Below are 27,048 nucleotides of genomic sequence, written 5' to 3'. Positions count from 1 at the left end.
AGACACAGGTAGGAATTCATGGGTGTCCCCTTTTGTTACACAGATGTGCCGTGGATCGACATCCCACTGACATCAACATCAATTTAACAATACTGTGTTCAGACTCCAATGGAAAGAACAGGTCATCAGCCAGAATCTTACAGATAATAAAGGGGAAAGATTATGGTGAGTACAACATCATTTGTTGGTTTTGGTTTGGTTTGGTTTTATCTTATTTTAGTATATTAATTGAAGAGAAAAGGATTTCTGCAGAATGAGCACTGGGAAAGCATGAAAACACTGGCCTAACAGTGGTGAAGGAGTAAATTGCTCACTTTTTAAAGGTCCAGGAACTCTTATAAGCCCCCAGGGTTCCATTGGGGTAATTACCTTTCCCACAGATTAAATGGTGCTCGGTAAATCCAAAAAATGTAATGGACCTTCAAAAGTTAGCAGTTTATATTTTGCTCATCTGAGAATCAAGATGAATAACTTCTATTTATGTAATATACAAGGGGAACTTGTCTTAACATCTTATATACAGAGCAAAAAACAAGTGTTAAGTGTAAGGAATTTTTCAATAACCAGCATGCTAGTCTTAGCAATTAGGAAAATTATAAGTGTTTCAAATAAGAATGCAATTTTTTAAATGTGTTTATTTTAGGGAAAACAAGGTAATAGCCTTGCAAAGACATGTCATGGAAATGGGATGTTTAGACATTATTTTTAATAACGTAACTACTAGAGTTATTTAGAGATACATATAAAATATAAAATTGTATAATATGAAGTCAAAGATACTTAACATCTTTCAATGTTTTAATATTTATTCCTTTTGGAGGAAGCAACATATCAAATATTATGATTTAAGAAACACAGTAGATTATTAAATTGATTGCTTCTTCTATTTACTCATTAAATACAGATATTTATTCAGTACCAAGAATGAAGCAGCTGTGTTAGTTCATGTGGTATTCAGTTATTTTACTTTATTTTTTTTCCAGGTATTCATGTATGTGTGTGTGTGTGCATCTTACAAAAGCCAAACCAAAGACTAATGTGGTTTGGAAAAAAAACCTAATGAGTCACTAGCTTGATGGAATTCCAGCTATATTTGTAGATTAAGCTAAATTCTACAAGCACATTATTTGGGGTTCAGCTGAAAATGGTTACAATATTGGCATCCCTACGTTTATGTATTAAAAACATATCCACTGAATCTTTTCCCAATGTATACATATATCAAATCACCACGATGTACACTTTAAATATCTTACAATTTATGACCTAGCCAGTTTGGTTCAGTGGAAAGAGCGTCGGCCTGCAAACTGAAGGGCCCCGGGTTCAATTCCAGTCAAGGGCATGTAACTCGATGCCCGGCCCTGGTCGGGACATGTGCGAAGGCAACCAATCGATGTCACATCTATGTTTCGATCTCTCTGTCTCTCTCCCTCCCACTCTCTCTGAAAATAAATGGAAAAATATCCTGAGGTGAGGATTAACAAAACAAAAATAAATAAATATCTTACAATTTTATTTGTCAATTATACCTCAATAAAACTGAAAACAACAACAACAAGTAACCACAGCCACAGTGCTTACTACATGCCAGCCCTGGTAGTAAGCACTTCATAAACTTTACTCATTTCATTCACAGAACAACCCTATGTGATAGGCACTAGGCCACATTGTACAGATGAGGAAAGTGAGACACAGAAAAATTAAATATCACACAACATAAAGTGGCAGGGCCTGGATTTGAACCCCAGAGTTCAGCAGCCTGACTCCAGAGTTTATGTCCTCAATCATTCAAATAGTCTACATCAAGGTGTTGGTGGTATAGTGGTGAGCATAGCTGCCTTCCAAATAGTCTACATCTCAGAGTACTGGTTATTTAAAATCTATCTTTTCTACGTCTTATAATATCATATTCATCATAATCACATGGGGAGGGGGGAGGACTTTAAAATTGCTGTCTTTCCACAAAAGTTTGTGTCTAAAATACTGCCTGCTGATAGTGACTTATTTATATTAAGCACATAATGTACTTAATGAGTAATAAGTAATTTTCAGATTGATTTGTAACTGACTTCAGATCTTTTCCACTGCAATTAGCATATGTGTATTCAAGTGTATAGTGACATGTATGAAAAGAGTGAGGTCATGTCCATACACATGATTCAAAAGGAATGACTGCGTTTGGCTTTGTTAACCACACAAGTCTATCAACAAAACTATTAAAATATTTTAAATGAAGATATTACTTGACTAAGTGACAATATTTGAAATGTGCAAATGTGGTTTTAAAGACCTTTTATGCACTATACTTTTATTTTCATTAAAGTGTGAACTTTCAAACAGCTTATATAATGTCTAGCTCCATTTACTAAATATATGCTGAAGCATTTCTACAAAAAATTCAATATTAAAAAATTCAGTATTATTTTTAAGTATTTTGGTTCTAAAGTAAGTAACTATGATTTCCAAAATATCCAGATTCTAATTGCATTACAAACTTTCTAAGTCTTGGCAGTTATAACAACAGCAAGCACGTCGGAGCATTCCCATTTCATTAAGCTGTATGTGGAAGCCCTTTAAATTTATACCAGTTAAGCAACAGGAGTAACTATTTTCACTAAATATCTATAGCAAGGCTCCACCTCGTGCATGATGGAACACACTTCAGGGTTCTAGTAAATGACTGGAATAATCGTGGCTGGGCCTCCATCACTTTTACTTTATGAAAATACGTTTCATCTGATCTAATGCTATGTACATTTCTTTCCAGAAAGTGAGCCATCACTTTTAGAATTCAAGCTATTTAGCAGTGGTCCTTTGGTTGGCGGGTTTGTTTACCGAGGCTGCCAGTCGGAAAGGCTGTATGGAAGCTACGTGTTTGGAGACCGTGATGGGTAGGCGTCCTGATCCCACAATTTGATATATTGAATGACATATACATTGATTAGGGGGCAGGCTGCCATAAAGTATTCAAGTGCGTGTCTCCCTTTGGGGGTCAGCTCTGGGACACACACAGATATTACTTATGTTTAGTCCCACTATTGTATGGTGGTTTGAAGAACTACCTAAGAGATGCTTTTTAAACAGACTTGATCAAGTTCATAAAATAATTTTCTTTGTGTACAACACCACAAACATTAAATCTTGGAATAATATAATAAAATGATTGTAGCAACAGGTTTAAAATAAATCATATCTTGATGTTGTATCTTCGTCAATTATAAAAAATAATAATAATTTTCTTTAGTGCAGAGAAGTCCTCAGGACTTTTGAGATTATGTAGGCTCTTCCCTTCATCCTTACCATAAATTTGCCATGATAATGAGTAATTTGAAAACTATGGTTTTATATGAGTTTATAAATATTTTAAAGATAATCTTGGAAGGCCGAGAATTTTTGCTTTTGCTTTTGATTTTCAGGACTTTGGGCAAGTTAATTAGTCTCAAGTGGTAGGAATACTCCAAAATTAAATTTTGGTCTAAAGTTAAGGTCACATTGTGGATAATTATAAGAAATTCTGTGATGAAACCCAAATTCAGAATCTTGTTTCCCAAGCCCCTGGCATTCAGGCACATGGCAGAGCTGATATGCTTGGTCACTACAGGACTAGAAAAGTGTACTGACCCCCTTATCTCCCCCTGCCCCTCTCTCTGATTGATAGCTCAGCATGGAGTCTAGTCCTGGAGAGGAAGTATCATTCTCTGGATGAAGGGGCGGGCTTTTCTCAGACTCAGGTACATTTAGTGCCCTGGGGGAACAAAATCCTAACTAAGCACTTTCTCCCCAGCTGGGAATTTCATAGCATTCACACACATTATGGGCTATAATATTGTTCCCTTTAGAAGCCAGGCCTATGGCACAACAATTATTTATTGAGTTTTATTTTAGACAAATGCTTGTGTGTTTTTTTAAGCAATGGTGTGTTTTTACTGTAGGTTTGTGGTATGTTTGTGTTGCAGGAATTTCTTAACTCTTCAGCAAAGCCCCGTGACCAAGCAATGGCAAGAAAAACCGCTCTGTCTCGGCAATGGCGGTTCCTGTCGAGGCTACTTCTCAGGTCACATACTGGGATTTGGAGAAGACGAATTAGGTACCGCACCAACTTTTCTGTTAAGTTCCCTTCTCATGCCTTTGCCTGGAGGTTTTGTTCCGCTCGGGAGAATAAACACCACCCTCTCATCCTCCTGGGTTGGAAATGTAACCTAGAGCAAAGATGACCTCCTGGAGAGATTTCAGAGGGTCCAGTTATTTGTTGGGTTCCTTCAATAACCTTTCTGTGGGGGGCCGTTACATCTTATTTCCACCCCAGAAATAAGAAAGTCACCAAAGCAGGAAAATGGGAGGCAGGAACAAAAGGAGAACTTTTGAGTCCCAAAGAAGAGGGAAATTTTAAATGTCTACTGATATTTTTGATGCATCTGAGTCATTTGTTTAGATTCTCTATCTGAAAGCCTTCCCATTTATCCATGCCTCTTGGAATAAATTAAATATTTGTTGCAATCCAAATTTCACTTATCCTCTATTTCCTAATTTTTATTTTGTGTCCACTGGGACGTAAAATTTGTGCAAAATAATCTGAGTTCATAGATCTGCTTTGCAACAGAATAGAAATTATCTTCTTGTTGATGATCTATGGAATAACATACAATTTATTTGTTGGTATCTATAATAAAAGCCTAAGCAACAGTTATGGTGGAACGACCAGAACGACCGGTCGCTATGATGTGCGCTGACCACCAGGGAGCAGATGCTCAATGCAGGAGCTGCCCCCTGGTGGTCATTGTGCTCCCACAGGGGGAGCGCCACTCAGCCAGAAGCCTGGCTCATGGCTGGTGAGCACAGTGGTGGTGGTGGGAGCCTCTCCCGCCTCCACGGCAGCACTAAGGAAGGAGCAGCAAGTCGAACGGTAAGCAGCAGTGAGCAAGCAGGCAGTAAGGAGTGAGGGGTCCCAGACTGTGAGAGGGATGTCCAACGGGGAGCGGGCCTAAACCGGCAGGGCAGACATCCCCAGAGGGGTCCCAGACTGCAAGAGGGTACAGGATGGGCTGAGGGGACCACCCTCCCCCCCCCCCCAGTGCATGAATTTCATGCACTGGGCCTCTAGTACTTTCATTATGTCTGCAAAAAGAAGTTAAAGTTAGAATGTGATCAAAAAGTGGAAATGCCACTAATTTTAAATTTTAGAGATAAATGTTACTTTCATAATACTTCCCTTTAAAGAAAAATGACAACTATGCCCCTTTAACATTAGAGATGAATTTCTCTGTGTTAAGAAAGAGTTGTGGTTCCCATCGAAATCAGAATATTTTCTCTAAAAGTACAGATTTGGTTTTCCTGCATCAAATGAAGGATTAGTCAGAAATCGTTCCACGCCATTTACTTACAGCAGGTTAACAAGGAACTCAGACAAGATTCCTCAAACACATAACACATATTTCAGAGCCACAGGAATATAATGATTCAAAGAAGAGAAATCCAATCTGTCCTTTTCTTGTTCCAGCATTGGAAGCATTTTACAATTAATTTTCCCTTAATATTCTCCTTCCCCACTTAGAGGACCCAGAAAGATACCCTTTTTCTCTTAAATTATCTGTAATGTAATTTACATTTCATTGGCCAACTCTTATTTGAAAATACAAATTAGGATTAACTTGCTTGTGCCAGAGTTAGAGATGAATATTTAGATGCTGTGACTGAATCATTTAGATTTCCCCAGACCTTGCTACAAATGATTCACTCTCAGTCATCCTATTAGCAGCAGCATCACTGGTTAAAATATCCAAGTGTCTGTCTACACTTAATACTGTTGGGAGCAGAACCAACAAATAAAACATACACAATCCTTCCTTCTCCAAAGCTATAATATCGTGTATATTTTATAATTAAAAATATACTTTCACTGAATATTGATTTAATGTGAAACTGGACTTAATTAAGAGCCATTTAAGGAAATGAGTAAGTTTTGAAATATTTGGGGGGAAAAAGTATTAAAAGTTTGTTTTTCCTATGTAGTTTTTTTAAATAATATTTGTTGATTTCAGAGAGGAAGGGAGAGGGAGATAGAAACATCAATGATGAGAGAGAATAATTGATTGGCTGCCTCCTGCATGCCCCACACTGGGGATCAACCCACAACTTAGGCATGTGCCCTGACAAAGAATCAAACCTTGACCTCCTGGTTCATAAGTAGGTGCTCAAACACTGAGCCACACCGGCCGGGCCTATGTGCGGGTTTTTTAAACTATAAAATCAGAATGGGTTTGTAGGAAGAATCAAATGAGGTAAACTATCTAAAGAACTTGATAAGATAAATATTAATTTTTTACTTACATTCCTTTGCTTTTTAACTTCATTTTTAGTTTTTCTGTTGTGTGTAAGTTTTAAGCGTAAACCATATCACATCCATTTCAGAAGTAAGAAAGTAATAGGGTTTTCTTAATACGCAATAAATAGAGGGGAATAGAGAAGTATAGAGTAAATCAAGAACTATTTCATGAATGAGAACCAAATATAAGTGTTAAAGCCTTATAAACATGTAATCATAAGTATAGCTTCTAACGCCCTATTTGTGTTATCCACTCTGAATGAACACTGAATTACATGGATGCACTGGTAATAAACAAGAGTGGTTCTCTCCTGACAGGGTCTGCTGTCTGTTGTTCATGAACATAGCCTAGCATCACGAGTTAGGGAGGCAGAGTTGGGATTGAGCTTCAGGGTCTCTCTCCTTCTGTCTTTCCAAATTTTTATTTATATTGTTTAAAAAGCTAAACATTAAAAAGATGCGAGTACCCCAATTCCATCTAGCCTCAAATTATCCATTAACAGTGACAACAGGGTAATCAAACCTTTCAGTCTTGGGCAGAATAAATCAAGATAAAACTTGCCATACAACACTCATTCTACAAATATATTCTGTGCAAAGCTCTGTTCTAGGTGTTGTGGATACGGCAGCAGATTTAAAAAATCTAAACTGTTGTCATGAAATTCATATGCTAAAGGAGGACAATAAAAGTAAATTTTAAAAGTATATACTGTATGTCAATGGGTAATAAGTGCTTAGGAGAAAAATCTAGTTGTGAAGAAGGATACAGATTGCTGGGGGTTGGGACAAGTGCAATTTTAAATAGTATAGTCAAGAAAGATGATGTTTAAGCACAGACTTAAAGGAGAACCCACTGAGGATCTACTGAAAGGCAGGAACCTGAGGCAGGAGCCTGGGACAGGAACCTGCCTTGTGTGGTCAAAGCCCAGAGGCCAGTGAAGCTAGGAAGGAGTGAATAAGGGGCAAAGCATTGCAAATGAGGCAGAACAATAAGGGGCGAAGGGAGACAGCACAGGACACTGTCAGAACCTGGCTTTGCTCTGAGAGAGATCAGAAGCCATTGGAGGCTATCGAAACAAGAGTGATCCAACTCATAGGATCTAACTTACCTTACAAGAATCACTGTGGCTGGTATGTTGAGAGAAGACACAGAAGGACAAGGATAGAAGCAGGGTGATCGGTTAGGAGGCTGTTGCCATAATCAGGGAGAGAAGTTAATACCTGCTTGCACGGAAGTAACAATGGAATGCAGAGAGAAGTGGGTGGAATCTGGGTGCGATGTGAAGGCAGACGTGTGAGACGCTCATAGATTTTAGGCAGGTGATCTTCCTGAGGGGGGTGTGTGTGTATGGGTGGGTGTGTGGGCATGCACGGGAGCACACACACATACACATGTATAAATACATGTACTGTGAAATAATTTACTGTATTTCTCTCTACATAGGGGAAATTTACATTCTATCAAGTAGCAAAAGCATGACCCAGACTCACAATGGAAAACTCTACAAAATTATAGATCCCAAAAGGTGAGATTTCTTTTTGTATTCCTTTGAGTCAAGAAATACTCTTCTCCACGTTATTTTAGTGCATTCAAATTAGTGACAAATTACCATGAACAACTGAGAAAGATGACTGCGTCTGCCCTGTCCCCGTGCTACGGTTGTCCTGAGAGGACCCTCGGCCCCAGCCTGTGAGAGCTAGGCTGGACTAGGCTGAAACTCAAAAGCCTTACTGCTATCACACATTCAGGTCGTGCTTGTTGCATGGGGGCAGCATTATGTTTGCGGAATGAGTCCTCAGTTAAACGTGAGGAAGACCCAGATGTATGAGGAAGTGGCTTCGGCTCTCCTGGGAAAAACAATGAACCCCCCCTTGTCTCTTGAGAAAACTAGAAACGTGCTGGCAGACGTTGCAGCTGCTCACTGTGATTTCTGATAGGTAATCAGGGTAAGCTATTTTGGCAGTTCAACATCTGAGCCTCATTTCAAAACTCCCTGGAAGTTCACAGCTTGCACGCAGGCTTCTGTGACTAAACAAACGAAAACTAAAAACGTGTTTTGTTATTTACCTCAGCAAAAAGGGGACTTGAATGTTTTAATCCTTTGAAGAGTATATTTATTCCTGCCCTGCTACTCTCCACCCACCCATCACAACACACACACACACACACACACACACACACACACACACACACACACACACACGGCGTTCAAATTATCTTGGATCATAATTAGTCAGTCGTTAACTTCATGGATAAAGTTGGACTATCAGAAGCTGCTAAATTACATACTGTCAAATAGAAATTAGTCACAAGTTTGGAAACAACTATTGCAGAACCTAAGTATCCTCACAAACACGACCATTGTTGGACACCAGTAGTCATGGGAGCCCCGCTAGCCCATGTGATGAGCTTCAGATTAGTTCTCTTCTGACTTATCTTCATAAGCCCATTTACAAACTTAAATTCCTGGGCTTCAAGTCTTTTAGAAGAATAAGTTCTAATAACCTGAAAAGTTTACTAAAAGCAGTAATTTAGCTCTATTTTAAGAATATTTCCCCAAGTTGTAAATTGTGTATGTTTTTCTGAAAAAGTCACTAACAAAATGGAGATTCTTGCCCTTTTACCACAAAACACTGTCTTTCCTGAGGTACTTCAGAACAAAAAGAAGAACACTCAGTTCTAAACTGTCTGTCCGAAGTATCACATCTAGGCATCGGTCCCACAGTGACAGCATCCCTTCGCTACGTAAGGAACACGTGTGCTTTCACAGGAAGACAAGGACCGGCTGTGCCCTGCGGGGTTTCTTTTCCTCCTTGAGTGGGAAGCCAATGTCCTCTTTGTGAAAAGCAAAGTAATGAATGAAAAAAATGTCAGACACCACACACAGTAACTGTTGAAGTTGGCACTATGAAGAACGGAATCCAAACTCATGTTAATTCATAAAATACCAGCATTCTAATGATTCATAATGAGGCCTGGGGGTTTCGCTCAGATCTAACGCTCACCATTCGTTTCAAAATAGCCATTGTTATTCCATTACGTTTGTCAAAGTTGGTCTGCTTTTGCAAGCTTCCTGGTAGTGGTATAATGAATTCTCCCTCCTCCTCCTCCTCCGGAAAATCTTTCTCTCTTCATCTGGATTGTTTAGTCTGTTGGTGGTGCACGGAGGTGAATTTTACACCTTCAACCCATTATTAGTGTCTAATTACCAGGGTTGCCATGAGGGACCTTGGCTTTGTGATCTGAGGGCCCCCTCTCATAGGGTGGTCTCCGAGTGACATACCTGAAAGGCCTGACTTCTCATTATGGTGCCTGTTTCTGGTGAGTCGTGTCATGTGTGGGGCCAGGGTTAAGATGTGTGTTTGGTTTTCAGAAGGTTGGGGGAGTAACAGAGCCCCAAAGACATGGTCCTTGTACACAGGCAGAGGCATACATTTCAAAATCAAACTGACTGTAAGAAAACAAATGTTTTCATAAACATTTGTTGGGAGCCTCATTCTGTTTTGATTTGGATGCCAACGTTTATTATTACAGTATTTCGGCCTAGATGAATTGAATTTCTATATAAGTAGACACTTTCGTGTATGTGAGCGGGATTATTTTGCAAACACAAGCTAATTACTGGCCTTGCAGTGTTCAGAGTATCTGCTTCAAAGCAAAAGTGTTTTTCTAAAACTTTTGAGGGAGAAAGAAAGAAAGAACCTCATCAACTTAAAAAAACAATATATAGACATTTTTTGTCATATCCAAAATCCATCTCAAATTAAAATCTTAGATTAACTCTATTCTTGTGGAGGAGTCCCAGATTTGTAATGTTTTCAGAATATCTTTCAAACATGAATTGACTTCTGGCCCTGGAAGAGAGGAACAACAAATTATAAAAATGTTATATTCTATATTAGATGTCACAGAAGTTACTTTCTTACCATAGGATTTGTTTGTTTCTATTTTTCCCTACACACACATACACACACACACACACTCACATTCAAGAAAGATGAGGGAGTTTATAAACCATTTTTAATATTCTTAAGGCAAACTTCCCTAAGGACAATGTGGTCTGAGGCTGTATGTTACACAGTCATTTACATAAGTGCAAAATCATTTACAGTGGGCGGCCTTCTCAGAAGAGGATGGTAAGATAACCTCTTATAAAAATCAAATGCTGCCCTAGCTGGTTTGACTCAGTGGATAGAGTGTCAGCCTACGGATTGAAGGGTCCCAGGTTCGATTCCAGTCAAGGGCACAGACCTTTGTTGCAGGCTCGATCCCCGGCCCTGGTCAGGGCATGTGCAGGAGGCAAGCAATTGATGTGTCTCTCTCACATAAATGTTTCTCTCTCTCTGTCTCTCCCCCTTCCTTCCACTCTCTCTCTCTCTAAAAATCAATGGGAAAATATCCTTGGGTGAGGATTAAAAAAAAAAATCAAATGCCATTATTTATCATGAAAGAAACTTTAGTGCGAACACAACCAGGTTTCTCTAAGGCTTCGCTAGAACTCTGGAGTCGTTTAAGGAAAAAGCAGAACATTTTGCCTCTGTTAGTATCCTCCGAGTGGAGCATTACATCTCGTGATGGAGTTGCATTAGGATCAAGTCCACACCAATCACCCAGCTTGCTGGGCCCACGCACTGGGTCCCCCAAAGTCTGTAGTATGGGTTCTGCATGCCCTATCTGGGAGCTCTTTCAGCCAGCAGTTCCAGAAAAGATCCCAACCCAGTGAGCACAAGACCTGGGCCACAATTCGAGTTTCACACAGTAGTGCCCCCTGAGACTGGCTGAGAGTGTCAGCAGGTCTAGCCTGATAGGACAGGGAGTCCCCTGGTCTTGTCTCTGACTCTTCCTTCGTGTGGGCCCTGGGCTAAGTGGGTTCCCATGGTGTGTCCCTTCACCTTTGATATGGTCCTGAGTTCACGCTGCCCTCCACCCTTTCTGCAGAGTGCTATGGAGGTCATTAAATACTAGATTTAAAATATTAAACTCTGAGTATTATTGGTATTCATTCCGTGCACTGAAGGATTATTTTCAGGTAATCTCTCAACATTTAAGTTTGTGTTAGTTCCCAAGTTAGGGTAAAGGTGTCCATGGAGCTGTAAAGAGCTCTTCATACCTAGTTTTCAAATATCCAAGACATGCCCTGGATGCTTGCTCTTAATGAAATCTTTTCAGGGTCAAACAGTGCTCCTGGGGGATAGAAACTAGAGAATTCCAAAAGGAGTTATGCATTTTCCAAGCTTTATTATGTGTGTGTTTTGTTGTTGTGGTGGTGGAGTTTTTTTGCACTTTTGACAAAGGTTCTTTCATTTTTGTTTCAGATGCACTAAAAGCAAATGACTTTTTTTTTTTAATTTTGAAACATTTCTGGGGTTCTTTCTCCAGGAATTTATATAACAAAATCATTCTTAATGTTGATTTAATTACCATGTACCCAGTCGTGCTGTATTTTAACATACTGCTTATCTGTTACCCAACCAAGTCCCGCAGACCGTTCCCTTAAGGGGTCTATAAATGAACAATGCAAATTCCAGGCTTGAGAGGTCATTTTACAGAAATGCTGTACCTCAGACTCCTGTGTGACCAATATCCAAACCTGCTCCTCTTGCCGCCTCCCTACCGCTCCCCTCCACGGCCCCACTTACTGCCCTTTGTTTATTTTCTTAAAATATCTTCATCCTACTCCTTATTATACTGGATGCTGAAGAGTGCTTTTTTTAAAAAAAAAAAATCACTTCATAAGAGGAAATCGGTTCTGTTTATCCTCTGCATATGTCTCAGGGAGCCGGCAGGCAGCCCTGCCATCCCAAAGAAAGGCATGCATAATAGAGAGGCTTTAGCCCAATAAGCCAGTCTAGTCCCAATTCATCAGTCAAAGTTTTATGCAAGTGGCCCCCCTAGGTTGATAAATCCCCACAGTGCCTGTTGACCCAGCTGCCAAGTCTCTTGCTGCAGGCGGTGTTTTCATGGCCACCCTGACAGTAATACAAACTGTTTAGCAGCTCCATTGACCTTTCAGCTATTAACAGGGACACAGGCTCCGCTAGGGACTAGTTTTCAAACATGACAGAATTTCTTAACACTAGAGGTCATGAACAAGTATATGCCCTATAAAAATCCATTCAGCATGGTGGATTTGAAACCTAAAAGACAAGGAAGTATGTCCCACAGTTTGGCTATCGCTATTTTTTTTACATATCCAATAACTAAAAAATGGATATATCTGCCAGGGTATATTTCACTCTTAATGTACTACATTTTATGTTGTGATGCACAATATATTTTTAACCAACAAATCCTTTCTAAGCTGTAAGACAGCATCTGAAATTTTAAAGATATATTACCAAAAAATGGGGTGAGAGCAAAGTCAAAATTTCTAATGAATGGATAAGCATGCATACATAATATATGGTAAGAGCCTAAGCATAACTGGAATTTTATTCATACTTTACCAAGATTTGCTTATGTTTTTGAATAAACTATACTTATGGAATCCATACAATGCTATGTGGAGCTATCACAAATTTCAAAATAAATAGAAAACATTATATAATAATTTATGGAAAGAAATATCTAAATGACCATGTTATTTTTAAATGGTTATATAATTCTTCTTATATGTATATCTTATTTCCTGGAGACATGATCCATGACCACAGCATTCAAAGGAATTTTCTGCTTTGTACTGTGTAGTATAGTCTTTCTTAAATTACCAAATTTAAATGTTAGAATACCAGTTCCTAGAATAATTATATAGATTGCTATGAAAACTTGATTGAATTACCACTTATAAATGGCATTTGTTAAAAGGACATAAAATGGAGAATATGAACAGAGAAGAACTTATTCTTCAAGATGACACTCATTTGTTAAGAGTCAAAACTCGTAAAAGCATTTCTTGGAATTCCCACACTTCTCCCTTGCCTGGAATGGTGGTAGATGACTAAACCTTCTGAATACCTTATACTTCTATTGCAAGGCAATGTATCACCAGATATTGTAGTACTTGAGATAAAGGCAGATTTAATCTTGCATAAAACAGCCACATACATTTGTAAAAAGTTGTTTTCTAGAGGAAGGTGTAATTTTTAAAGAAAAAACTGCATATTATCATCATTTTTTCACTAATCTATTTTAGTTGGGTTTTAAAAATCTGTTGCTTAAATGACTTGTTTTTATCGATATTGACAAATGAATCAAAAAGTGTAACATCGAAATTTGGGAATTTATTTTCATGGAGTTTATATATCAGAAAAAGTATTTGAGAAAGTTTCTACTATATGCATTCAGTTCAATTTAACAAACATTCATTGAATTCCTATATGGTATTTTCCTAGCACCTATGAATATAAGTAGTTGAAGGAGATAAAATACTTTGGTGGCTTAAATGTCATCTTTCTATAACATCCCTCAATCCTAAGCTAATTACTGTCTCCTCTGTATTCCTGTGTTACTTCATTTATGCCTGTATCGCAACAAAGATCACACTGATTTAGTCTGTGTTTGCATGTCTGTCTTACCCATGGTTTGTCCATGAGGATCAGGATTCTGTTTTGTTTATATCTTATCCCCAGGAAGAGCACAATATTTGCCCGAGTAATGACTGGACTTGAAGAGGTTTGAATATGTAGTTTTTGTTCTCAAAGCTTTATTCCAATTGGGAAGGGAAAAGGAGAGGATAATCTATTCCTTAAGAGAAGTGAAGTTCTGTAAGAAATGGGTTATGTTTTATGTAATTTTGAGTTAAGGTATTCCCAATAGACTAACAGTTTAAAAGAGAAGATTTATTGGACATGCCAAGTGAGGAATGTTAGTTGTCAACTTTATAAAAGAAGAAAAAGATGATTTTCCCAGGTATTTAAATAAAAAAAGGGAATCATAATATTTATATATATGACAACCACAGCATCTTATATAAGCTAAAGTAAGCAAGCCCAAATATGAAATATTTTCATCCATAGGTAGATAAGTATTTACTAAATCTTAGGCAGAAAAACAACTTAGAATTCTGCCCATAAGCTCTATATGCACATGTATGCATATATGGTGAAAAATAGTCAAAGCATCTAATTGGAGGGTCAGTGTGGAAACAAGGATCAGATACCCACCCTGAAAAACTGCACTTCAGAACTGGACCCCTATTCTCCTGTCTGCCTTCCTTTCCTCGGCAAATTCCCATGGGAATCAATTCCCCTGCACCCTGCCTCAAACAGGCAGCATCTTCTGATTGTTGTCCTTTAACCAGAGCCACTTACATTCTTGATCTAAATGGTGTCTTCTCTTTAGACTCAGCTGCTCAGGCATAAGCCCTACTGTCGAGTAGTACATGAGCTGTGTGCCTCCATGTTTTGCATGACATATAACATGTAATATATTTTTGATACATTCTACTTCTGGGTCTCTTTTTTTGAATGCGTCAGAAAAAGGGTGAACAAGTGAATAACAAGTGGAACTGGATAACAGAATTCTAGTTACCAGTAAAATTTGAACAACACTGCTTACTGAGTGCCACCTGGTAAATGATCGTGGCCTATGGCTCAGAAGAACTTCCTGGCTACTAAACAAATGGCTCTACTGATGGTCAAAGACACCGCCATTGTCTCACAGAGTAAGAATTTTAGTTGAGGAAGACAGAGAGCAGATTTGAACGAGTCAACCACAGTAAGAAAAAGTCAGAGGTCATGCTTTCACTTTCCTTGGCATAATCCTTTCATATTTTCTCCACCTTATCCAGCCCTGCCCTTAGTCCCCAAAAGACACCCTTGGGAAACACATGGACAATATCCGTTGATGTTTTCTGAGTAAAAATATGCTCAGTCCACGGAATGCCTTAGGGACCTTTCTAGAAATTGACCATTTCTAGATTTAAATAAGCGGTTGAATAGAACTTAAGGGGTTTTTCTGAATTGTCATGTTCGTTGTAAAGCACAGTAGTTTCAACTCAGATTGGGACTTTTACTGGAGAGAAGAGCTAAAGAAGTCACTATATATTTTTAATATGATTTTGAGTCATTGTATAAACAGCCTGAGGTCAGCCTCCAAATTATTATTGCTGTTCACAGTGCCCACAGGGGCATAACAAGACAACCTATCTCAGGAACGAATGGGGAATCTAAAGGGTCTAATTATTTGCTTCTCTCAGAAAGCTACCTCATTACCTCTTGTGGTGGTTGTGGCCTATAATTATCACTTTCTTTGATATGCTACTGAAGGAGCCCCACCGCTTTGGCTGTCCTGATGATGGCCATTTGACTGGTGATGGCGCGTTTATTTACATTCCTTCACCAAAAAGAGCTTTCTCATCACACTGGGGCACAGGTAACAGTTCCTGATGAGAAGTGTACCACCACACGTCTTTCCCCAAAGATTATTAGACAGTGAGTAGTTAATTGTGATCATGGTTCCAGCCTGACTCAGCTTGAAAGCCTCTTCTTTCAAAAGCAGCGAGAACCATAAAAATCTTCAGAAGGCTTCTTGATCCCTCTCTAAACGATGGCAGTTATAGAGCAATTAAAAGAAAATCTATGACTTTTTACTCAGCAGATAAGATGTTTCTCTTTGCTACCAATAGCATTCGTTTCCTTCATAGCAGGATAAAATTAAACATTTTAAAATGTATATCTACACATTCATAAATATATAGTGTGTATATATATATAGTGTGTATATATAGTGTGTGTATATGAGTAGAGCCATTTATTTATATATATATAAATAAATATATATATATTATTTACATATATATATAAATAATTCTTTGCATAAAGACTTGAAATTTTGAGTCAGTAGGACACACACTCATACACATACACATACACAGTGCATTATCCTTTCCAAAAAAGTCAACCTAAAAATGTATCTCAAAATAAATGTAAAATTGAAACAAAAATGGATTCCCAAGCTTTTTAGGTTACAAGCATTTATTTTGCTGAATACCCTCAGCCTTGTGATAATGCCAAATATTCCAATAACAAGTGAAACGTATCTCAGATACTACAAAAAATTTTTGTAGATCTGGAAAAAAGATTTTTTTAATGTCTATACATCTATATTGTTAAAGTTGTAATTGCTAGGAAGTCTTAGCCAGCAAATGTAAAATATTGCTGTAGCATAATTATATTTTAATCAATGAATTTTGATCATGATGAAGTTTCTTACAGTGTTTGCTAATGTCCTCTTTAGTTCAAACTGGCTAGTTTGTTTCCTCTCTGGTGTATATTTTCTATTCCTAGAAAGTTGTCAAAAAAAAAAAAAGTTGTCAATCTTTCAGAGTCACTTAAAAGAAGGGTCTGCTTAGAAAGCAAGAGATACACTTTGTGAGCTACAAAATCACTAGATTTCATTCCAGTATTGATTTTCAACCAATTTCTGTCTTTCGTTTCAGGCCTCTAGTGCCCGAGGAGTGCCGAGCAGTGGTCCAACCAGCCCAGATGCTGACTTCCGAATGCTCCCGGCTCTGTCGGAACGGCTACTGTACCCCCACGGGGGCGTGCTGCTGCACCCCAGGATGGGAGGGCGACTTCTGCAGAATCGGTCAGTACTGCCATTGTCCCAGTGGAAGACTGGGCAGGGGACAGTCCTCAGGAACTCAAGAACTTAACACCAGGTTGTTTCTTCTTGAATTATGGAGTGTTCAACATTCAGTCATTTCCAATAATATGAATGCTCACTCTGCTCCTGAACTAGCAAATGAAGGCTTTCCCATTTTCCCAACGTAAACATTTCCCATATATAAGTCAGTCATAAACATAAAAGGCTTTTAAATAATTGCATCCTTTCCAAAAGTAAAGATTAAAAACAGATCATCTCTATAGGCTCCCAGTCCTGGGTTTGAGACTTCCCACCAGCCAAGGACTTCGCGTTTGCAGAGCCCCTCTCCCAGGGTCAGCATTTTCCAGACGCCCCATAAATGCCTCTCGAGCTTAACTGCTTGCTTTCTGGCTACGGTGCACTAAAAACAGCATTCTTCTGTGGGCATTATTAAATAAAAGGGGGAAACGCAATTACCTAGAGGCATATATGAGATTTTTCAATCCTTTTGGCCACTCCCTTGTGAACCATCAACTAGGTGTGCAGATGCTCAGAGAGAGAGCGAGCGAGCAAAGGAGGTTTATTCCAGAGTTCCTCTATCCTTTCACTAGGGATTTCCTCAGTTACATGCCAGGATGTTCAAATCCTACTTGGTGTGAAGTAAGATTATGTAACTTTAGATAATGAGTTCAAGATATATATGTTGAAAATGCATTTTCAGGATAAATATTTTTTCCCTTTCTTTTCTTTGTGTCTATATCAGATGATTGGTGATAACTAAACCTAGTTTGGTAGTCATTTCACAATCTATGCAAATCAAAGCATCATGCTGTACACTTTAAACTTATACAGTGGTGTCTGTCAATTATTTCTCAATAAAACTGGGGGAAAGATTGGCATAAGGATAAAAAATGCATTTTCAACAACCAGCATATATATATATTACATCCAATAAAAGTTTTAACCTCTGCTATTTTAAGTATTAAAATATCTCTTGCCAATGAAAATTAAAAGCCCCATTCTTAATTCATAAATGTTAATTCTTTTCTTTACCCTAAACATGTATTTTTTTCAGAAAAATCACAACTATAACCTGTCTACTTTGTATATTATATGACAAAAAGTAGCCAATATTTAAAGTTACATATATAGCCTACATTTTAAGCTTAAATTGTTTCAGCACTACTAACATTTCATGATTGATTAATACTATGGTTACTATACTATCAGTGTTCAAATGCACTAATATTTAATTTCTGAGACTATATCTCCCCTCTGTTCCCTCTGATTCCTGACAATATATATTCTATCTGCCTCTTCTATATCGTGTCCATTCTGTTTTATACCTTACTTTGCATTTTGCCTAACTTCTCAAACTACTAGATCACAAGTATTTATTGAGTGCCTTCTAGCAACAGTATGTTTAAACTGACGGCAAACAAATTATTTTGAATATGGGTGACATTAAACATATACCATAATAGGTATTAATAATAATAATATGTGATATAAATGAAAATAGATATTCTTTGAGCTAACATTAAGTTTTATTTCAATAAAGTACTTTAATCTTTCCAGTAAATCAATTTAAATAATTTAAACATATAAGATAAACCAGAACCATTTCATAAAATTAAACCATTTGTGATATTGGTGACCCAAGCAAGAATTTTATTCCTATACTCACATAGTTTACTCATCTCCCACAAATTTAAAAGAGAGAACAGTCTATTTCCTTTTTGTTCTCCCTTTTCCATGTGTCAACCACAGACCCCTTTTTTATTAATGCATTGCAAAGGTTAAAATGACCCTGTCCCCTGAAAGTATAAGGAAATGTATTCAAGGAATTTGATTCTGCCAACAGGACTGTACCTCCCAGATTTATCCTATCAGCAAAAGGCAATGAAGTTATATACCCAATTTTCTCTCTCCATCTCATTTTAGCAGTAAATCTTTACATTCCCACCAATACTGTAGTGCTAACAGTCCTTTTATGGAGAGATTCTGTGCTGTAGAGTAGCCCTGAAAAGGATTGCTAAGAACATCTGGCCAACTGCACTGACCCGGGAAGGACCTTCCATGTGTGCTGGGAGGCGGCATATACTGGGTACCTCGAAGGAGCAATGAGGAGGGGTCCTAGGAAGTCCAAGTGCTCACTGCTCCATCAAAACCAGGACTGATACCTGACCATCCCTTCATGCTGTTTGGAGATACTCAAGCCATGGCCTCTCTCGTGGGCCAGGCCCTTCCCACATTGAGGTCCTCCCTGGGGGAGTAGGAACAGAGCTTTACATGGAAATGCCCTAGTGGGGCCGAGACTTGCAAAGAACTGAAATCCTTGTTTTAAAGAGTCCATTTTGCAAGGGATTAAAATTGTTTCCCATGATCTATGCTTTTCTGGCGATGTCTCCCATTCTGTGCCGAGGTCTGGTCCCCAAATAACTGTGTGTTTGAAAGCATTCTTCCCTTCTTGTCTTTATTATCTTTTGGATTATTTTGTGACTGGCTTCCGCCTCCTCTCCCTCCCTTCCCTTACTCATCGACTATTTGTGCTGTTTCCGACATACACGACGTGAGTGTGATTGTATTGCTCTTTTCTTTTCCTCCCAGCAAAATGTGAGCCAGCCTGTCGTCATGGAGGTGTCTGTGTTAGACCCAACAAGTGCCTCTGTAAAAAAGGATACCTTGGTCCTCAGTGTGAACAAGTGGACAGAAACATCCGCAGAGTGACCAGGGCAGGTATTCTTGATCAGATCATTGACATGACATCTTATTTGCTGGATCTAACAAGTTACATTGTATAGTTTCTGGGACTGTTTGACTATTCCTTTCCAATGGGCATTTATTTTTCATCCTGTCATTAAAAAGAAAGACTGCTATCCTGCTACACACTCCTGTGATTTCATTTTCTTTTATTAATTTAAAAATAGTTTCCAGAAATGTGCAGATTCTGTGTGTGTATGTTGGCACGTTTGTTCACATACGCACGTACACACACACACTCACAACCCCTATATGTGTGGTTGCATAACAGATGGGTTTTAAAAATATATATTTCCTTGTGTGGAGTAATTTACACAGAAATTCCATTGTAAATTGATAACGGGATTTTTATATTACCAGAAGAGATTATTTGACTTCCCCGGAATTTTCTGTCTGTAATAACTAAAGTCAACTATAATGGAGTTTTGAACCATTACTGTGCAATCTGATGGATCTAATAAAAAAGGCAATATTTTTATATTAAAGGACAATAATGTGAGAATGTTTCAGAACTCCCTGATGAATTTCTAAATGGGCAACTTGATTTAAAATTGTAATCTTCATTTCTATCATTGTATCCAATTACAGAATGTTATGCACTTACCTTTTTATTGGCAGAGAAATCTGGTTACTCTAGCTTAATATCAAGATTGTTCTCAAGTGTTTTATAATTAAATCATAACAGCATATTCTAAAACCAATCTTCCTAAAAGGTCTGCTTTTATTGTATATTTTATTTAACAATAGGCACTGGGTTTGTGTTACATATTTATATTTTTTATTTTATTTTTATAATATAGACATCACCTAGATGAAACACCTTTACCCTGTCCTGTAAAATACTAAAGTTACATTTTTCACCATCTTAATTGGAAAGAAGGGGAGTGAGAAAGCAAACAGTCTTAAATGTGCTGTGGATCTAATCTAGCAATGTATCCCTGTGCCAACATGTAATCCTTAACGACGGATGAAAAAGCAAGAAAACAGCCAATCCTTATAAAATGCCAGCATTAAACATTTGTAAAGTGCTTTTCACCGTAGCAAGACTGTCAGTGTATGTGATTAGAGCGTAACAGATTGCACATCAACCAAACCTCCCTGGAGAAGAGCTCACTTGCTTTTAAACAAATCCTGGCTATGTAAGCTGTCACTTGTACAAATTTTTCATATAATAATTCTTGCCAAATATGACTTTTCATGTATATGTTCCTCCAGATCTCAATGAAATTCCTCTTTGGTTAATGTATGAATAAATTTCTGTAAATGTTCTATTCAGGTTTTCAAAGAAATGCTATGTTCTCACTCACAACTGCAAAAAGTCTGATAGACATTTTTCTTAATGGTTTCAAGGCCAGCTCTCCATGTCTGGATTATAACAAAATTATAAGGCCTCTTTGCACTACTGAAAAAAACACCTCCCCGTGACACACGCACACCCACGATAGGCTGCCCTCCAGCAAACAGCTGTTCCTGCAGAATCTAAATTGGAGAGTAGTATAGATTATGCAGCGCAGGCTGACTTTCCAAACCTGCTCCTTCCTTTCAGGAATAGGAACCTCAATGAAAAAGAATAAAATCTTGTAACTAGTATTTTTCTCTATTGATTTAAAGCGGGAAGAGTTGCAATGGAAGCACAGTGAGCATGTATACAGAAACCACAATGTGGAAAGATTGGTTAAGCACACTGCTCTTGTCTTCCATATATGATTACTTAAGTTTCAAGTGACCTCATGCCAAATGGAAATGGGTTGAGAAATCTTGGTTCAGTGCTTAGGGAACAATGGCCTGCATTAAAAAGTGCATGCATAATTTTGCACAATTTAGATTCAATTGACAGTCTATTCAAAGAAGTCTCAGAATTAAATGAGCATGGAGACCAAATTGCCCTCTTACCCCAGAAAAGGGGTGGTCCCTTCTAGTCACACTAAGACTTCATTGGCCCAACAGTGTGACAAATCTTGCAATGAACCCTGCAGTAGCCTGCATCTGTAGGTTAATAGCAGTCTTTTGTCTCCATTGCTTTCTCTTCATAGCCCTTTTACTGAATTCCATCACAGAAAGTTTTACAATTAAAAAAAAAAATGTCCTGACAACCATTTTTTGTAAATGGACCTTACCATCTAATCGTCCCTTATTCAATGTGGTGACATTAACAAAATGTGAACTTTTTGTGAGGGAGCCAGCTGTCTAAATCTGTCAGATTGTGCAGTTTTATTACACATTCTCCCGGTCATAGTTTCACTGAAAACAATAAGGATACTGCTATATATTCAGTAAAATGTGGAAAATCCAGTGTTTCTTCTTACATCCTGAATCTTTCCATCTCTTCCAAAATAATATTTCCCATAGATAAGGTGTTATTTGTCATTAGTTCTCCTATTTAAAAATATCTATATTAAATTGAGCAGACCCCAGTTTTTTATACAGTCCTTTCCTAAGTGGAAGATGACTCAGTAAAACATATAGACCCCAGGTGTCATTGCTTTTTCTATTGTGAGTCATTAGAATGAAAGACCACAATCTTCTAAAAAGAAGGTAACAAGATCTGTGGACATCATACCCAAGCAAAGAAAGGAAACTCATTGGAGTCATTTCTTTCTGTTCTTAGGAGAGACATAAATAGCAATGGTAATGGATGCCTACAGATTTTATTTTATTTTTTAAGTATTTTTTGTTGATTTTTGAGAGGAATGGAGGAGATAGATAGATAGAAACATAGATGAGAGGCATAGATCAGCTGTCTCCTACTTGCCCCTCACTGGGGACTGAGCCCGCAACCCGGACATGTGCCCTGACCAGGAATCGAACCAGGGACCTCTTGGTTCATGGGTAGATGCTCAACCACTAAGCAACACGAGCTGGACAAGGATGGCTACATATTTTAAACTCAGTGGTCATTTCAAACATTTTTTGAACTATTATTTCAAGTAGATTTTTAAAATATGTGACTGGAGAATTGTCTTAAATGATTCATAATGAGAGACAAATAGGAATTGTTTAAAAAGTGGGAGCTAAGGAAAAGTTATTGTTTCTTCCCACAAACGGCAGCATCTCCACCAACTCGGTTCATAAAGCACACAGTCAGAATGGAAGAAATGTCCTTGTGAATGCAGGTGTGTGAGATCAAGATGAAATAGTGAAATAGAAAAATATATATTGTTATGCCTTTATCTGTTCTGGAGCGTAATATGTGGGTGTCAGTTTAATATGAAACGCTGCTATGGTAGACGAGAAAGAATTGGAAAGAATCTTCCTGCCACTGCTTCTACCACACTCTTGTCCTAGTTATATAATGTAATGAGAAGAAGAGGAAATTGGCATATTATTAAAGTGAAAAAGAAGGGATAATTTCAGAAATCTGAGTGATGATAAAAAGCACTTTTCTTTGAATTTTCAGTGTGGCTTTTGTAAAATATATTTTTTATTTTATCACAAAGAATACTCAGATATTTTCTCAGATTAATGGACTATCTTGTAAAGAAAGAACAAAGAAACCTACACATACAATATATGCACACATCCTAAATAGAAAACTCTTTTTCATTTACATACTTCAGAACAGGCACTTCTTCTGTATTTATTTCTTTGAAAGTAATTACATAATAATGTACTAACAATTTTTAATATATAGGGTGTCCCAAAAAAATGTATCCCCACACTCTGAATAATTATGAAGGCATTATTTATTAAAATTTTCAAAATTGAGCTATCAGCTGCTAAAATATGTATACATTTTGGGGGGACACCCTGTACTTCTTTTTAATATTGTTTTTATCCCTGAATCATGTACTATACAACAAAGCCTGCTAGGTGTAAGTTATGAGATTAGATGCTACAACTAGAGTCTTCTAAAGTATACATTAATTTAAACTTTTATTAGTCTAACTTTCTTAGCTTTAAAACATAAAAGAAAAACCAAGTCCAAACTTGTAAGAGGAAAAATATGGTATACCACAGGCCGCTGTAGTTGGCTGATTAATAAAGTTTCTGAGCATCTCTACAGAATGTTACCTATGATAATTATTTCTCTCTCCTCTCTCTCCTCTCTTTCCTTTTGCCCCTTCCCCATATAGCTTTCTAACTTTTAACCTCCCCCTTCTCTCTCTCTCTCTCTCTCTCTCTCTCTCTCTCTCTCTCTCTCTCTCTGTCTCTCAACAGACGTCCCCAATACACCCATAATGAAGTTGTCCTGGGGTAGGCTGCTACTCATTTTGCTGGTTATTATCTTTTATTTATTTATTTTTCTGAGAAATACTGTCTCCTGATGTCACATTTTCTCAGACTCTGTACCATGAAGAACAACAGATAAATATAAACATATAAGACTGATCTATTATAATCATTGAAAGAAGTGACCAAAAGCAGAAATGACTACCAGCCCAGATGCTCCAGTTCAGCTGGTGTTCCATCACAGCTGCAGGAAAGACACAAAAATATTCCCAGGAGAGAGCTTCAGCTGACAGTAAGGAAAGTCAGCAGCCATTTCCTATTCAGGCAACAACCAATAACGTCTATCCAGCGGGTCGCCTATCGGTGGTCCTTGAGGTCTGAAAGGTTGGCGACCACTGGTTTAAAGAAAACTTTGGAGCAGCGGGCGCCAACTCTGGCAGTCTCCTTTTCCTACCCCAGTTAAGACCTGAATTTGCAGAGAACTCAAACAACAGTCCCATGCCCAGAAAACGTATGTTTTTCTATACTACCCCCAGGAAGTTAGTGAGCCTGTTGTCGTGAATGCTGGCAATAGCTGCAAAGTTCCTCTTTAGAATAGCCAAAGGAAATATATGTTTGTTTTCTTACCTCCTTTCTCTTCATCACACCAACACGAATTAGTCAGACCTCCAATACTTCATAGGATGTCAAAGAAGGAGGGAAACCTAATAATAGAAGCATTTCAATATTAAAAATATTGAAAACATGATCATAGAACCTGTCAAACACTAGTCCTAGCCAACTTCAACACTCCTTTCTCTTAAATATCTCCTCATAAGTTTTGGAAGTTGCCTTAAAATAGGTGTCCAGGGCAGTAAGATGTATTCATGAAAGTGGGAGGGATTGGTGTAGTGCCGGTTTCCTGTCAATCACAGTAGCAGTTTCTCCAGCTGCCATGAGGAGATTTGTTCAGTTATAAGATTAGCACTTTTCTTATATTCTTCATTAAATACAAACCCAAGATAGATCCATCGTTTACTTGGCTTTTTTTTACATAGCTCATATATAAATTGGTTGGAAAATAAAAAAATAAGCAATGGATCCTTTGTATCAACACAAAAGTAGGCTTAAAACCTGTTATTGCTTTTTTTTTTTTTTTTTTGCCAGACTACATAGTGGCTTACCAAAAACTCCCCAAAAATATCAATATGAATTCTAAAGTTATATCTCACATACATCTCAAAGTCAGACATGTTTCAGTCAGGACGTTTTTGCATATGTAGATGAAGTATTTACTTAAAATCAAAATACATATATCCATATATAAGCAAATTCACTTAAAAGTTTGGTGAGTTATCTCAATTGGCTATAATCTTTGAAGTTCAAAAGACATTTCATTTTAGCACATAAGATAGAACAGAACATTAATGGTGATGGGAAATTCATAATAGCTAGTTTTTAATTGTGAAGACCAAGTTATAAAATAAACTTTGTCTTCACAGTTTAAAACTTATTCTTGTACATTTCCTTTTGAACTAAGAAATAGCTAGCCAATAGTTTCCATTCAGATGAACAATGTATAATCAGGTTTGGTATAGTCTATGCCCAAAAGATATGTTGGATATTTCTTTACCTCATATTCTTAAAATCTGAGGCATGACTTTCCTAGAATAAAGTAAGATTTCATTTATAGTAGAGTCTAATATGATTTAACACATTAATACAGTCTCTTTGTAATACTATTATTGAGAAATCAAGTTGATGACCTTATCAGGTATCAGATATTTCCCATATCTCATTACACTTATAGGACATTTTTGGACATGCATTTCACCAAGAACTATGTAGTAATAATAGGATACATGACACTGAGGTATATTGGAATTTTTGGAGCTTAATTGCCTAGGATATGTGAAAGAAGACTATTTATTTAAAAGAAACCCATCTAATTAAAATGAAAAAAATTACTGAATTATTATCCTTACTAAGCATAAGACAAATTTGAAAAGAAACTCCCTTGTCTTTCAGGGCTTATCTGTGATTGATTTTGTGCAGTTTTAAAGAATTTTAAAGAACTTTATCATCCTTCTAATACATTTTAGTTTTCCTAGTTGTTTATTTTCCTTCAGGTTGTTGACAATTAGAGCAACAATTTGTCTGTAATCTCACACACAGAAGCTACCAGAACCAATCCTTGCTGGAATTTCTGTTAATAAGAGGCAGAAGGCTGTGTGAACAAGTATAAAAGCAGGTACAGGTGTGAGGCAGCAGAGTTAATATATGTAGTAGTTGGGATTTCTATAAATGTTCTTCTGAAAAGTAACATGCAAAGTCATTGGCTCAGATAATCCCTCGAAATTTGAATTAATTTGATTTTTTAACTAACCTTCTATTATTCAGTCAACCAGCCATTCATTAATTCAGCAAATATTTATTGAAGTGCCTAGTGTGATTATGTGATATAGAAAGACAAGGACATCGATAGTGGGGGATTGTGAGCCCAATGGGCATAATGAACATGTTTGAAGCAAAAGACACTAATCACACCCAACCAACTCCAATTCAGCTCAGCACTAGAATCAAGCAATAATAGTACAGATGGCCTAAAGTACATCTGTGTGTATCTGTACATGTGCACACACCCATGTATATATATTTATCTATCTGTACAAACACTACATATGTATACACACTATCTATGTAATATATAATATATGTATAATGCATATAAATTCTAACAAGTGTATTTGTGTTATCTTTAAAATAGAACAATTGTATCTTGAAGTGGTAAATGCAGAGAATTGGTTTTTATTGTTGATCTGTGGATTTAATGATTTTTTTTAGGTGAAAAGGATGTTTAAGTGTATAATTTCTTTTCTTAATTTAATATATTTATGTAAATGCATGCCTGAAATTTGGTTAGACTGACTGTGTTTTGTGCCCTTTAACGTGATCAAATGTATTAAACTTTATCTTATGACCTGATATACATGTGCTATTTTAAAATTCTTTTTTATTTTAGTATTTAAAAGTTTTCCTAAATATTCATACTGACTATATGAACATCATTTTTTATATTCGATACCCAAACTACTTCTTCAGAATATTCTTGCCTTTTGTCATTTTTCATATTCTAATTTTAAAATGTTACTCCCCCAAATATATGTTAATGTTAAGGGTCAGTTTCACTGTATGGATAGATTAGGCAGCCATGGATATTATATTGACTTCCATTTACTCTAAGTTGTAAGTGACTTCAATCTGACCTTGAAGTAAGAAAAAATTAATA

At 37.3% G+C, this 27,048-nt stretch overlaps 1 protein-coding gene across 3 annotated transcripts in view; it reads left to right on the top strand.

The window, feature by feature from the left end:
* The window catches only part of HHIP (hedgehog interacting protein), an 89,661-nt gene extending 62,917 nt beyond the window's left edge, over positions 1-26,744 (top strand). The window contains exons 8-14 of one of the 3 annotated variants that reach the window (XM_079770731.1): positions 44-165; positions 2,768-2,891; positions 3,957-4,087; positions 7,767-7,848; positions 16,702-16,850; positions 19,458-19,582; positions 20,411-26,744. In XM_079770731.1, the coding sequence (XP_079626857.1) occupies positions 44-165; positions 2,768-2,891; positions 3,957-4,087; positions 7,767-7,848; positions 16,702-16,850; positions 19,458-19,582; positions 20,411-20,425 (748 nt within the window). In that variant the 3' untranslated portion in view covers positions 20,426-26,744. Of the gene's footprint in view, positions 1-43; positions 166-2,767; positions 2,892-3,956; positions 4,088-7,766; positions 7,849-16,701; positions 16,851-19,457 lie in introns of all 3 variants that reach the window. The other 2 variants (XM_079770730.1, XM_079770729.1) reach the window with 2 other exon arrangements.
* The last annotated feature ends 304 nt before the right edge of the window (positions 26,745-27,048 follow it).

Source organism: Cnephaeus nilssonii, assembly GCF_951640355.1.
Source record: "Cnephaeus nilssonii genome assembly, chromosome: 5".
In the NCBI taxonomy this organism is placed as follows: Eukaryota; Metazoa; Chordata; class Mammalia; order Chiroptera; family Vespertilionidae; genus Cnephaeus; species Cnephaeus nilssonii.
Note: the sequence above shows the minus strand (reverse complement) of the source record. Positions and strands in the feature narration are given on the sequence as shown.